The 14,162-nt window shown below is 36.9% G+C and overlaps 1 protein-coding gene across 1 annotated transcript in view; it reads right to left on the bottom strand.

Annotated features, from left to right (window-relative positions):
- The window catches only part of RAD50 (RAD50 double strand break repair protein), an 84,596-nt gene that overhangs the window by 56,246 nt on the left and 14,188 nt on the right, over nt 1-14,162 (bottom strand). Inside the window, 3 exon segments of the mRNA XM_035014102.1 lie at nt 5,561-5,765; nt 6,125-6,310; nt 9,362-9,513. Of these exon segments, the coding sequence (XP_034869993.1) occupies nt 5,561-5,765; nt 6,125-6,310; nt 9,362-9,513 (543 nt within the window).

The following is a 14,162-nucleotide window of genomic DNA, read 5'->3' as shown; positions in this document are numbered from 1 at the left end:
CCCATCCCTAAGCATAAGCAGAGGGCCATCTGCAGGAACCAGCCCAGCCCTGACACCTGCTACCTAACTTACTTACACTAAGCCATGCCCCCCAACGCCCCAGTGGAACCTCTGCTCCCAATCACCCTCACCTTAGTCCCAGTGCAACAGGTCCCCTCCCCAAGAAGACTGGCCCAAACCCCTGCCAAGATCGCATCTCTCAACGCAGGAGTTTTGCGGAGCCTCGGTTCCAGTGGCAGTGGTGATAGATCTCATTTCACAAGCAGAACAGAGTACACCTAGTTAAAGTACACCTAGTGCCACAATCAGGCCAAGAACCCAACAATGCCCACAACAGGTAGAGACAGCCTCTGCAAATGACTGGTTTGAAGGATAAAGGGGCTAGGATACAAAAGTGGAGCACATGAAGCACACATAGGAGATGCTTCCAGAAGCACCAGGCTCCAGAGAACAGGGGACACTACACTGCAGGGCACTACAGGACGACCTCTTCTTCATAAAGGCATTCCCCTCAAAAATAGGAAACACAGCTGACTTTCCTGATACACAGTAACAGGCACAGAGACTTAGACAAAATGAGAAGACAGAAGTATTTGTCCCAAATCTAAGAACAGGACAAGGCCACAGCTACAAATCTAAGTGAAACAGAAATAAGTAACATGCCTGTTGGAGAATTTAAAGCAATGATGATAAGGATACTCACTGGACTTGGGAAAAGAGGGGAAGACATCACTGAGAACATTAACACAGAGATAATGAATAACATAGCAGAGATAAAGGGCTCAATAAATGAAATGAGAAACACATTTGATGGAATGAACAGCAGGATGGAAGAAGCAGAAGAAAGATACAGTGACCCACAAAAGAGACTAATGGAAAGTCATCAAACTGAATAAAAGGAAGAAAAAAGAATTATGCAAAATGAGAACAGACAGGGACGCCTGGGTGGCTCAGTCAGTTGAGCGTTTGCCTTAGGTTCAGGTCATGATTCCAGGGTCCTGGGATCAAGTACCACATTGGGCTCCTTGCTCAGCGAGGAGCCTGCTTCTCCTTCTGCCTGCCACTCCCCCTGCTTGTGCTCTCTCTCTGACAAATACATAAATAAAATCTTAAAAAAAAAAAAAAGAGAAAAGACTTTGGGAACTCAGCGACTCCACCAAACATAACGTTTGTATTATAGGAGTCCCAGAAGAAGAAGAGAGAGAAAATGGGGCAGAGAATTTATCTGAAGAAGTAATAGCTGAAAACTTCCTTAATCTGGAAGAGATTAAGGAGATAACAGATTCAGGAGGCACATCTTTTCTGACCCCAAAGCTGTGAAACTAGACATTAGTCACAAGAAAAAATGTGGCACTAAATACACAGAGATTAAATAACATGCTACTAAACAATGAATGGGTCAACCAGAAAATAAAAGAAGAAACAAAAAAGTACGTGGAGGGGTACATGGTAGGCTCGGTTGGAGAAGCGTGCGACTCCTGATCTCAGGGCTGTAAATTCAAGCCACATGCTGGGTGAAGAGATTACTAAAAAAATAAATAAAACTTTTTAAAAAAGTACATGGAAACAAATGAAAATGAAATACAACAGTTCAAAATTGTTGGGACATAGCAGAAGCTGTTCTAAGAGGGAAATTTATAGCAATAGAGACCTACCTAAAGAAGACATGTCTCAAATAAACAACCTAACCTTACACCTAAAGGTGCTAGAGAAAAGAGCAAACAAAACCCAAACAAACCTCTTCCCCCCTCCCCCGCCAGTTCGTGATTTCTCTCTCTCTCACAAATAAATAAATACAACCTTAAAAAACAAAACAAAACAAAAACTCCCAACAAACAAAACTCCAGGACCACATGGCTTCACAAGTAAGTTCGACATACCAAAACCAGATAAAGACACCATAAAAAAAAGAGAACTACAGGCCAATATCTCTGATGAACATAGATGTAAAAATCCTCAACAAAATACTAGCAAACCGAATCCAACAATAAATAATCAGGGCACCTGGGTGGCTCAGTCAGTTAAGCATCTGCCTTTGGTCTCCCTCTGCCTCCTCCCCACTGCTCATGCTTCGTCTTTCCCTGTCTCTCAAGTAAATAAATAAAATCTTAAAAAAAAAAAAATCATTCACCACGATCAAGTAGTATTTATTTCTGGGTTACAAGGTTGGTTTAATATTTGCAAATCAATCAGTATGATGCATCACATCAGTAAGACAAAGGGTAAGAACCTTATGATCATTTCAATAGACGCAGAAAAAGCATTTGACAAATACAACATCCATTCATGATAAAAACTCTCAAAAAAGTAGGTTTAGAGGGGACATACCTCAACATAATAAAGGCCATCTATGAAAAACACACGGCTAACACCATCCTCAATGGGGAAAAACTGAGAGCCATTCCCCAAGGTCAGGAACAAAACTTTTATTCAATATAGTAATACAAGTCCTAGCCACAGCAATCAGACAACTAAAAGAGACAAAAGGCCTCCAAACTGGTAAGGAAGAAGTAAAATTTTGACTATTGGCAGATGACATGATACTATATATTGTAAATATATGGTATGCTATATACATACTATCGTCAACATACTAAACAATACACAGTGTACATACTATACATATATGTGTATACATATATATACTCACTACATATATGTATATAATACATATGTACATATATAACCAGAAAGACCATCAAAAAACTATTAGAACTGATAAACAAATTCAGTAAAATCAAAGGAAACAAAACCAATTATATTTCTATACACCAATAATGAAGCAGCAGAAAAAGAAATTAAGAAAACAATCCCATTTACAATTGCACCAAAACCAGTAAGAGACCTAGGAGTAAACCTAACCAAAGAGGTGAAAGACCTGTACTCTGAAAACCATAGAATACTGATGAAAGAAAATGAAAATGACCCAAAGAAGTGGGAAGACATTCCATGCCCATAGATTGGAAGAACAAATACTGTTGAAATGTCTATACCACCCAAAGCAATCTACAGATTTAATGCAATCCCTATCAAAGTACCAACAGCATTTTTCACAGAACTAGAATAAACAATCCAAAAATCTGTACGGAACCACAAAACCCCGAAGAGCCACAGCAATCTTGAAAAAGAAAAGCAAAACTGGAGACGTCGCAATTCCAGACTTCAAATTATATTACAAAGCTGTAGTGATCAAAATAGTATGGTACTGGCACAAAAACAGACACACAGATCGATAGGACAGAAAATCCAGAAATTAACCCACAATAATATGGTCAACTAATCTTCGACAAAGCAGGAAAGAATATCCAAAGGAAAAAAGACTGTTCGACAAATGGTATTGGGAAAACTGGTCAGCTACATGTGAAAGAATTAAACTGGACCACTTTCTTACACCATACACAAAAATAAAATGGATTAAAGACCTAAATGTGAGACTTCAAACTATAAAAGTCCTAGAAGAGAGCACAGGCAGTAATTTCTCCAACACAGGCCACAGCCATTTTTTCCCACACAGGTCCCTTCAGGGAAGGGAAACAAAAGCAAAAATAAACTATTGGGATTACATTGAAATAAAAAGCTTCTGCACAAAGAAGACATCAAAACTAAAAAGTAACTTATGGAATGGGAGAAGATAAAACATATAAAGAACTGATACAACTCAACACCCGAGAAATAAATAATCCAATTAAAAAATGGGCATAAGACATGAACAGACATTTCTCCAAAGAAGACATCAAGATGGCAGACACATGAAAAGATGCTCAACATTACTGTTCATCAGGGAAATGCAAATCAAAACTACAATGAGATACCATCTCACACCTGTGAGAATAGGTAAAATCACAAGATGGTACCGAGGATGTGGAGAAAAAGGAACGCTTGTGCACTACTGGTGGGAATGCAAACTGTGGCAGCCACTCTGGAAAACAGTAAAAAGTTAAAAATAGAACTACCTTATGACCCAGCAATTGCACTACTGGGTATTACCCAGAGTATACAAGAACACTCATTCAAAGGGATACATGTTTATAGCAGCATTATTTACAATGCTGAGATATGGAAGCAGCCCAAGTGCCATCGACTGAAGAATGGATAAAGAAGTGATATATAGAGACAATGGACTATTACTCAGCCATAAAAAAAGAATGAAATCTTGCCATTTGCAACAACATGGATGGAACTAGATAGTAGAATGCTAAGTGAAACAAGTCAGAGAAAGACTAATTTGATTTCACTCATACATGGAATTAAGAAACAAAACGAACAAAGGCAAAATAAAAAAGGAGACAAAATAAGAAATACTTTTTTTTTAAAGATTTTATTTATTTATTTGACAGAGAAAGAGAAAGAGCAAACACAAGCAGGGGGGAGCGGCAGAGGGAGAGGGAGAAGCAGGCTCCCCACTGAGAAGGGAGCCCCATGTGGGGCTTGATCCCAGGACCCTGGGATCATGACCTGAGCTGAAGGCAGGCGCTTAACCGACTGAGCCACCCAGGTGCTCCAAGAAACAGACTTAACTATGGAGAACAAACTGATGATTACCAGAGGGGAAGTGGGTAGGAGGATAGGTGAAATAGATGATGGGGATTAAGGAATACCTTTGTCATGATGACCATCAGATGATTAATATAAAAACTTTTTTAAATGAATGAATGAATAAATAAATAAAAATTAAAAAATAATCTATACTAGTATTTAGAGATGAATTTAAGAGCCAAATCAGTTAACTTTTACATAATTAAAAAAAAATTCTTCTACTATTTGAAACCTAGAAAATGGCCATTTTCAAGGATGCTCTTACTTATTTAGGCTAGGAACACTTTAAGAGCAAGGACATAACTGTAGTTCTCCTTGTACCTGTAACCCCAAGCACAGTATACCTTGTATGCCCCTTGCACACAGGAAATAATAAATGTTTAGGAAGCGTACATTTTTATTTATGGTCTTTATGGCCTTTCTTATAAACCACAAGAGTTTAGAAAACTGTCAGATATATCAACATGTTATGCATCAATTCCAAATTTTATGCAATGTCAAGAAAATCCTGAAAATTATAAAAATTCCCTGGAAAGATGTGTCAATTAAAAAAAAATCTCAGGGCACCCGGGTGGCTCAGTCCTTAAGCATCTGCCTTTGGCTCAGGTCATGATCCCAGGGTCCTGGGATTGAGCCCCGCATCAGGCTCCCTGCTCAGCGGGAGGCCTGCTTCTCCCTCACCCACTCCCCCTGCTTGTGTTCCCTCTCTGGCTGTCTCTGTCAAATAAATAAATAAAATCTACAAAAAAAAAATCTCCTTAAGAATACAGTAATGTGGAAGGTTGGGTCATTATTCAACAACTAAAGATGTACCTCAGTAACTTAGTATGATGGTACGAATTTGTTTACTCTCAAATTCAAGCTCTTTGGGCAATTCTAAGACTAACCACCCAATACAGAACTAAGATATTAACCATAACATTATAGAGTGATATTTTTTTCAAGAAATATATACAACATCCAAATTTATATAAAAATAAAGTGCTTTAAGGGATGCTACCATGATAAAAGGTGACCTTCTTACCTTCAATGGATCAAGTTCGTTCTCATAGGATTTGACAATTTCCTTTGATGATGTTAACTGGGCTTCCTTACTAGTAATCTGGTCACGTATCTCACAAGCTTTTTCCTTATTTTGCTTCAAATATTTTAGTTCTGTTTGACATTCTTTTACTTTCTGACCCTGTGTCTGTCGTACCTGCCGCAGTGTTTCCAAGGCTTTTATGTACCTTTGGAGATATTAAATAAAAATCAAACTTCTGTCCAAGGGAATTACAGTAGATTTAAACAATGGAATATTACATAGTTGTTAAGATGACATTTACAAAGAGTTATTAATAACTTAGAAAATGCTTAGGATGTAATGGTAAATGAAAAAGTTACATATAAATTATCAACAGGTCAATAAAGATGTACAGAATGAAAACAGAAAGGAAATATGCCTAGTGGTTGTTATTGGATGACAGGTAATAACTAATGACTTTTTTACTTTTAAAACATTTTCTCTTTTAAAAAAGAAGCATCCAAATTGCAACCATGGCTCAATAACTTAATGGGTTTTTATAAAGTCTCGCAAAAGGTTACAAACCTTGTTGCTGAAAAAATCTCATCAAATTTTTGCTTCAGAGCCTTTCCTTCACTTAAAGGCCAATTAGAGTCTTCTTGGTGACAAAAAATGACATTATTTAGCACAGACCTGGAAACCCCAAGAGAACTTATCATCTCTCGGTCAATTTCTGCACACTTAGAGCTGACACTGACCTTCTCACCATGCCTACAGAAAACAAAAATCGAGAATTTATGTAAAAAAAAACAAAACCCAAAACCCCTCCATTTGTACCTGTTTAATCATTCCTTTACACTGTACTTGTTAAAAAAAAAAGAAAAGAAAGAAAAAGAAAAAAAAAAAGAAGAAGAAAAAAAAAAAGTCCTCTCATCCATCCCATTACAATAGGTTCCTCATGGTAAAAAGTTTAAATGATTCAGCAGTTCAATGATGAAAAAGTATGTAAAACAGCACAGGACAGGAAATGAGGCCAGAATTAATTTTTTTTACATGTTTGGACTTCGAAATACAGTAATTTAAAATATTTATAGACAATAAACAGAGGAAACTATCTTCCATCCCCAGAATTTAAAAATAAGAAAAGAAAGAGACTTAAAAGAATAAAACAGGATGATCCACAGCAGATAGGCAACAGTGCCTTAAACAAAGACATCTAAAGACTGTATTGTTTAGATAGGGACTGTTCAGTAAGAGACACACTGTAAAGAGAGAACAAAGGCAAACTTTAGTGATGCTCACCGAAGCAAATCCAAGGAGGATTCTTAATCAGTAGACCTCAACTTCTAAGGTCACACTGACAAAGCAATCCAACAGACAGAAGTATCTTAGGGTCTTTTAAAAGATAAGTTCCCCTCAAAAAATAAAAATAAAAAATAAATAAAAGATGAGTTCCCTACATAATTACAAGTAGGGCCAGGAGCATCCCTGCCCTTGGATTCCAAGAGATGTCTCAGTACCTTTCATAAGAAGGACGTATTCAACATTTTCTTTCCTATCTTCTGTGCAGAATGTGTTAATAACTAGATTAGGTGGGCAGAAGTAGTGTCTGTATTTACTATCATTTATATATTCCAATACGTGTTTTGAAAATACTACACTGAATACACCGAGAATGTTTTGTAGGGGTATAGAATGGACACAGAACAGGAGGTTATTACATTAGACCAGGGAAAGATGATGGTAGCTTGAACTAGAATGGTCATTGCACAGATGGAAAGACTCAAGAGACATTTAGGTTAAATCCATAGGACCTGATAATGAGGTATCAAGAGAGACAGGTTACTGGTTTGTGTCAGTGGACTGACGGGAGTGCCATTCACTGCGATGAGGAGCACTGCAAGAGTATCAGGTTGTGGGAGGTTTTTTAGGTGTCAAGGGGAAAGACTCATGAGCTTGGTTTTGAACTTTCTGAATCTGAGGTATCTTTGAAAGAGCTGGTAGAACATGAGAAAGGCAATTGCGTACATAAGTCTAGAAATAAAGGTCTGGAGACCTAAATCTCTGAGTCACCTATGAATATACAGTAATTTGAGCAATGGATATGGATGAGATTAACTAGGAAGAGAATATAGAGCAGAAATAGGAGAGGATCTAGGAGCCTGTCCAACTCCTACCTTTAGTGGCTGGGTAGGATGCGGCCGTGAAGAAGAGAACAGTGTCGTGTCATGGAAGACTATTAAAGATTTTCAAGAAGTTATTAACAGCTACCATTTACTGAATTACAGTGCACAGAACAATGGCCCTTCAAAGATACTTACATTCTAATCCCTGGAATTTGTGAATCTGTTGGGTTACATGGCAGGATAACGATTATAGATGGAGTTAAGGTTGCTTATCACCTAGACCCTAAATAGAGGAATTACCCTGGATTATTTTGGTGGGTCAACACAATCACAACGGTCCTTAATTGGGAGAGGGAGGCAGAAGAGAAGGTCAGAGTGATGTACGGTGAGAACTCTGCCCACTATTGCTGGCTTGAAGGAGGGCCATGAGCCAAGGAATGTGGGTGGACTGTAAAAGAAAGGGCACGGAAATAGATCTTCCCTGGATCCTGCAGAAAGGAACACAGCCCTGCCAACATCTTGATTTTAAGCCAGTGAGACCCAATTCAGATTTATAAATTACAGAACTATAAGATAATAAATGTGTATTGTTTTAAACCACTAAGTTTGTGGTTTGTTTCGCAGTCATGGAAAACTAATACGTGAGCTCTTACTACCTGTTAAGTGTTTTATATGCATTAGCTCAATCCTTAAAACAGCTAAGATATATGTAGTTATTATGAATCTCCATTTTACAAATAAAAAAACACAGGCTTGCTATGAGATCTATTTTGTAAAGCAATAGCATTATCCTAATTAACGCAGAAGGTACCTGTGACCTTAGTTAGAACTGTTTCAGTAGAGGAATAGAATTGGGCTGGAGGAGGAGTGAGGAGGAGGAAGAACAGAAATGGAGACAGTATCAACAACTCTTCTTGAGAAGACTGGCTGGAAAGGGGAAGTTGGAGGCAGACAGTAATTGGCATGGAATGAAATTCAAGGGGTGTGGGAGAGACCTGAGTGTGTTTACATGCCAAGGAAACAAACCTGCTTAAGGAGCCAGTAGCTAAAATCCTGCCTCTAGCAAATAATAGGTGCTAAACGTTATTAATTAAAGGAATTACTTCATTAGTTGGAACAAATAAATGAACAAGTAAAAGGGAGGGGCAAGGAGACAATTAAGTAATGTGCTCAACAAGGATAATAAAGCTTTGAAGCCAGGGCAGGCTAATTCCAAAATCCATTCCCATTACAACATACCTCCCTCCAACAAAGGTAACAGTCGAAAGGGACGAATTCTCTTTCCTATTGGTATGCTTCTCATCTCACCCACTCCTACACATGATACTAGCATTTTCCATTCATTCAATCTATATTTGAGTGATTGTGCACCTTCAACTGAGCAACTGTTCAAAAATTACTCAAAGGAATGTAGCATTATCACTAAATCTTTAATGGGATCATTCTGTTTAACTGATAAATAGATCAAACAACAAATGTTCATAGCGGATGAAGCTATACATATGAAGGGGCAGGGAGTACACAGGAACTCTACTTTCTGCGCAGTTTTGCTGAGAACCTAAAACTACTCTAAAAAATAAAGTCTGTTTAAAAAAATTAACATGCTCCCCTAAAATAACGGGAAAAAACCCATTAGGTTCTTATGAACCTAAATGACTGAAAATGAACAGATATTCAAATATAAATAAACACCTACTTTGTTCTAGTAATGACTCCTTCCAGGGTTTTAAATTCTGTCTTTTTGCTTTTCTGAGTACACACCATAGACCTCTGTACAGCTATAAGTTCTCCATTGACATCACGAAACTGCAGACGAATCTGGGCTCTAACATCTGTTTCTTGAGCAACCTTTGAAGATAAACGGAGAAAAATTATGCTACCTTAGTAAGTATCAGAACATTTGTTCTAAAAGAAAAGACACAAGCAATCTTACCAAAAATTAGAACAAAAAAAAGAAAAACTTAAACATCCAAAATGAGTGACAGTTTTACATGCTACTCAATATATAGGAAGAAAAGGATACTCTTTAATTGATCTACTAAAATTGTTTATTTTCTGTTATTCAGTATCATTAGGAGATCAGGTATGTAGATTTTTCAAATAAATAAATTTTACCTTCTTACCAAAGTGTTTTCCAACAGATTTTTAAAAGCATACACAAGCTTACAGAAAAGTAAAAATACAATATATAGAACTTTTCTCCCCTGAACCAATTGAGATTAAGTTGCTGATTTGATGTCCCATCAATATGTCCTATAAAATAGGGACACTGTCAAACATAAAAATCAGGAAATTTAGAGTGATGTATTACTACCATATGGTCCCCAGATTCCATTCAAGTTTTGCCGATTGTTCCAATATGCCCTTTACAACAAAAGGATTATATAGTGTATGACAGGTCAGAATTATATATTGTATTACACACTGTTCAGAATTACATATTGTTGTCATGCTTCTAGTTTCTTTCAGTCTGGGACAGTTCCTCAGATTTTCCTTGACTTTCATGACTGATAACTTTGAAAATTATAAAACAGTATTTCAGAGACTATTTCCCAAAATTTGGGTTTGTCTAATATTTCCTCATGACTAGAATAAGATTATGCACCTTTGGCAGGAGTATTACAGAAGTGACGTGTGTTCCTTTCATTGCATCTTGTCAAATGGGACATGATTTCAATTTATCCCACTATTGGGATAATGGTGGTATCTGTCACACTTCTCTACCATAAAATTATTTTTTATACTTCACTATTAATAAATATTTGGGAGATACATGGAGACCATGTTAATATCTCATACCTCATCACACTTTCTTCCACTAGTTTTAGCATCTATTAATGTTTCTTACCTGAATGAACTATTTCTATGATAGCTATCAAATAGTAATTTTCTAGTTCCATTATTTCTCCTACATTTATTTGTTAAGATTCTACTATAAGGGTTTTGTCTTTTCCTCATTTTTTATTTTCATTTAAAAAAATATTACTATAGACTCCTACATTCCTCACTTGGACTCCAATTCCCAAACAGGATGCCACAGTTAGCTTCTGTGGATGCCTTCCTCCCTCAGCTTCACCAACTGGCTTATGTACTGAATGAATTAGGGATGAAGGAAGGTGCTGAGTTTTTACCATGAATACTGAATTTATTTTATTTTGTTTTTAAAGATTTATTTATTTTAGAGAGAGCGTGAGCTCAAGCACAAGCGTGTGGAGAAGAGGAAGAGAATCTTCAAGCAGACTCCCTGCTGAGCAGGGAGCCCACCATGGGGTTAGATCTCATGACTCATGAGATCATGACCTGAGCAGAAACCAAGAGTCCGATGCTCAGCAGACTTAGCCACCCAGACACTTCATGAATTTAAATGTTTTTGTACTTACTGATGCTCATATGATTTTTCTCCTTTATTCTGTTAATCAGTGGCAAACTACATTGATCGGTTTTCAAATGTTAAACTTGCATTCCTAAGATAAACCCAACTTATTCATAGTATATTATTTCTATTTGCATATTAATGAATTTGGTTGGTTACCATTTTCCTATGGATTTTTGCATTTTTGTTCATCAGGGGTATCCATAGTTCTCCTGTAATGTCTTTGGTTTTGGTATTAGGGTACTGTTAGCCTCATAAAATGAGTTGGGACATATTTCCTCTGCCTCTCTTTTCTGAAAGTTTGTGTAGAATTGACATTATTTCTTCCTAAAATGTTTGGTAGAATTCAGGGAAATCATCAGGTCCTGAAGTTCTCATCATGAGGTTTTAAACTGTTAATTTCTTCAATAGGAATATTTTTTTCTTGGGTGACCTTTAGTAGTTGGTGTCCTTAATAGAATTTGTCCATTTCATCTAAGTTGAATGTACTGGCATAAAGTTGCTAACAATATTGTCTTATTACCTATATAGTGCCTGTAGGATCTGTAGTGATATTGCCTTGTTTACTCTGAATATTGATAATTTCTGTCTTCTTTTTCTTGATCATGCTGCTTAGATGTTTATTAATTTCATTTTTTTTTTAAGAAAGAAACAAGGTTTCACTGGTTTTCTCTGTTGTCTTTGTATTCTATTTCACTTATTTTTGCTCTTATCTTTATTTAATTTCTCCCCTTTGCCTATTTTGAGTTTAATTAGCTTGTCTTTTTCAAGCTTCTTAAGATGGAAGCTCTCAGGTCATTAATTTCAGATATTTTTTCTTTTCTAACACTTGATTCTATAAATTTCCTTTTTTTTTTATTATGTCAGTCACCATACAGTACATCATTAGTTTTTGATGTAGTGCTCCATGATTCATTGTTTGCATATAACATAGTGCTCCATGCAATATGTGCCCTCCTTAAATCCGATCACCAGGCTAACGCATCCCCCACCCTCCTCCCCTCTAAAACCCTCAGTTTGTTTCCTGGAGTCCATAGTCTCTCATGGTTCATCTCCCCCTCCGATTCCCCTGCTTCATTTCTCCCTTCTCCTAACGTTCTCCATGCTATTCCTTATGTTCCACAAATAAGTGAAACCATATGATAATTGACTTTCTCTGCTTGACTTATTTCACTTAGCATAATCCCCTCCAGTTCCATCCATGTTGATGCAAAAGTTGGGTATTCATCCTTTCCGATGGCTGAGTAATATTCCATTGTATATATGGACCACATCTTCTTTATCCATTCATCTGTTGAAGGGCATCTGGGCTCTTTCCACAGTTTGGCTATTGTGGACATTGCTGCTATGAACGTTGGGGTGCATATGGCCCTTCTTTTCACTACATCTGTGTTTCTGGGGTAAATACCCAGTAGTGCAATTGCTAGGTCAAAGGGTAGCTCTATTTTTAATTTTTTGAGGCACCTCCACATTGTTTTCCAAAGTGGCTGTACCAACTTGCATTCCCACCAACAGTGTAAGAGGGTTCCCCTTTCTCCACAACCTCTCTAACATTTGTTGTTTCTTGCCTTGTCAATTTTTGCCATTCTAACTGGTGTAAGGTGGTATCTCAATGTGGTTTTGATTTGAATTTCCCTGATGGCTAATGATGATGAACATTTTTTCAAGTGTCCGTTAGCCATTTGTATGTCTTCTTTGGAGAAGTGTCTGTTCATGTCTTCTGCCCATTTTTTTTATTATGTTATATTAATCACCATACATTATTACATCATTAGTTTTTGATGTAGTGTTCCATGATTCATTGTTTGCATATAACACCCAGTGCTCTATGCAGTACGTGCCCTCTTTAATACCCACCACCAGGCTAACCCATCCCCCCAACCCCCTCCCCTCTAAAACCCTCAGTTTGTTTCTCAGAGTCCATAGTCTCTCATGGTTCGTCTCCCCCTCCGATTTTCCCCCCTTCATTTTTCCCTTCCTGCTATCTTTTTTTTTTTTTTAAATATATAATGTATTATTTGTTTCAGAGGTACAGGTCTGTGATTTAACAGTCTTACACAATTCACAGTGCTCACCATAGCACATACCCTCCCCAATGTCTATTTTTGACTTATTTGTTTTTTGGGTGTTGAGTTTGAGAAGTTCTTTATAGATCTTGGATATCAGCCCTTTGTCTGTAGTGTCATTTACAAGTATCTTCTCCCATTCTATGGGTTGCCTCTTTGTTTTGTTGACTGTTTCCTTTGCTGTGCAGAAGCTTTTTAATCTTGATGAAGTCCCAAAAGTTCATTTTCGCTTTTGTTTCCTTTGCCTTTGGAGCTGTGTCTTGAAAGAAGTTGCTGTGGCTGATGTCGAGGAGGTTACTGCCTATGTTCTCCTCTAGGAGTCTATAAATTTCTAAGCATTATTTAGCTACATCCCATAAATTCTTCTAAGTTATGCTTTTATTTGAAGTATTTTCTAATTTCCCTTATGCTCTTTTAATCCATGGGTTATTTAGAAGTGTGCTACTTGAGATTTTCCAGTTAGTTTTGTTACTGATTTCTAGTTTAATTCTAGTGTAGTCAGAGAACACACTCTGTATGACTTCAATCCTTATAACTTATTTACACTTGTTTATGGTTCAGAATATTTGTGAATGTTCTATGTGTGCTTGAAAATAATGTATGTTCTGTTGTTCACTGGTGGAATGTCCTATAAATGTCAATTAGGTTAATTTGGTTAATAGTGCTAAAATTTTCCATATCCTTACTGACGACATTTTGCCTCCTTTTCCTGTTTTTCTACCAGGAAGGGTGTTGAGATCCACAACTATAGTCGTACATTTGTTTATTTCTCCTTTCGGTTCCATAGATTTTTTATCTTCTATATTGAAGCTTTACATTTAGAATTGCTGTATCTTCTTGTGAACTGACCCCTTTATGATCATAAAATGTCTTTTACCCCACTAATATTACTGGTTCTGAAGTATACTGTCTGATATTAATATAGCCACTTCAGTTTTCTTATTAGTTGGCATATTTTAGTATTTTTTTCCCCATCTGTACTATATTTAAAAAGTTACTCCTTTTGCTTTATTTGGGTCTTTTATCTTGCATTTTTCTCATTATGCTTATGTTTTCCT

This window comes from Mirounga leonina, unplaced genomic scaffold (genome assembly GCF_011800145.1).
Source record: "Mirounga leonina isolate KUSES-001 unplaced genomic scaffold, KU_Mleo_1.0 Mir_168, whole genome shotgun sequence".
Lineage (NCBI taxonomy): Eukaryota > Metazoa > Chordata > Mammalia > Carnivora > Phocidae > Mirounga > Mirounga leonina.
The sequence above is the reverse complement of the archived record's forward strand: the minus strand, read 5'-3'. Positions and strand labels throughout refer to the sequence as shown.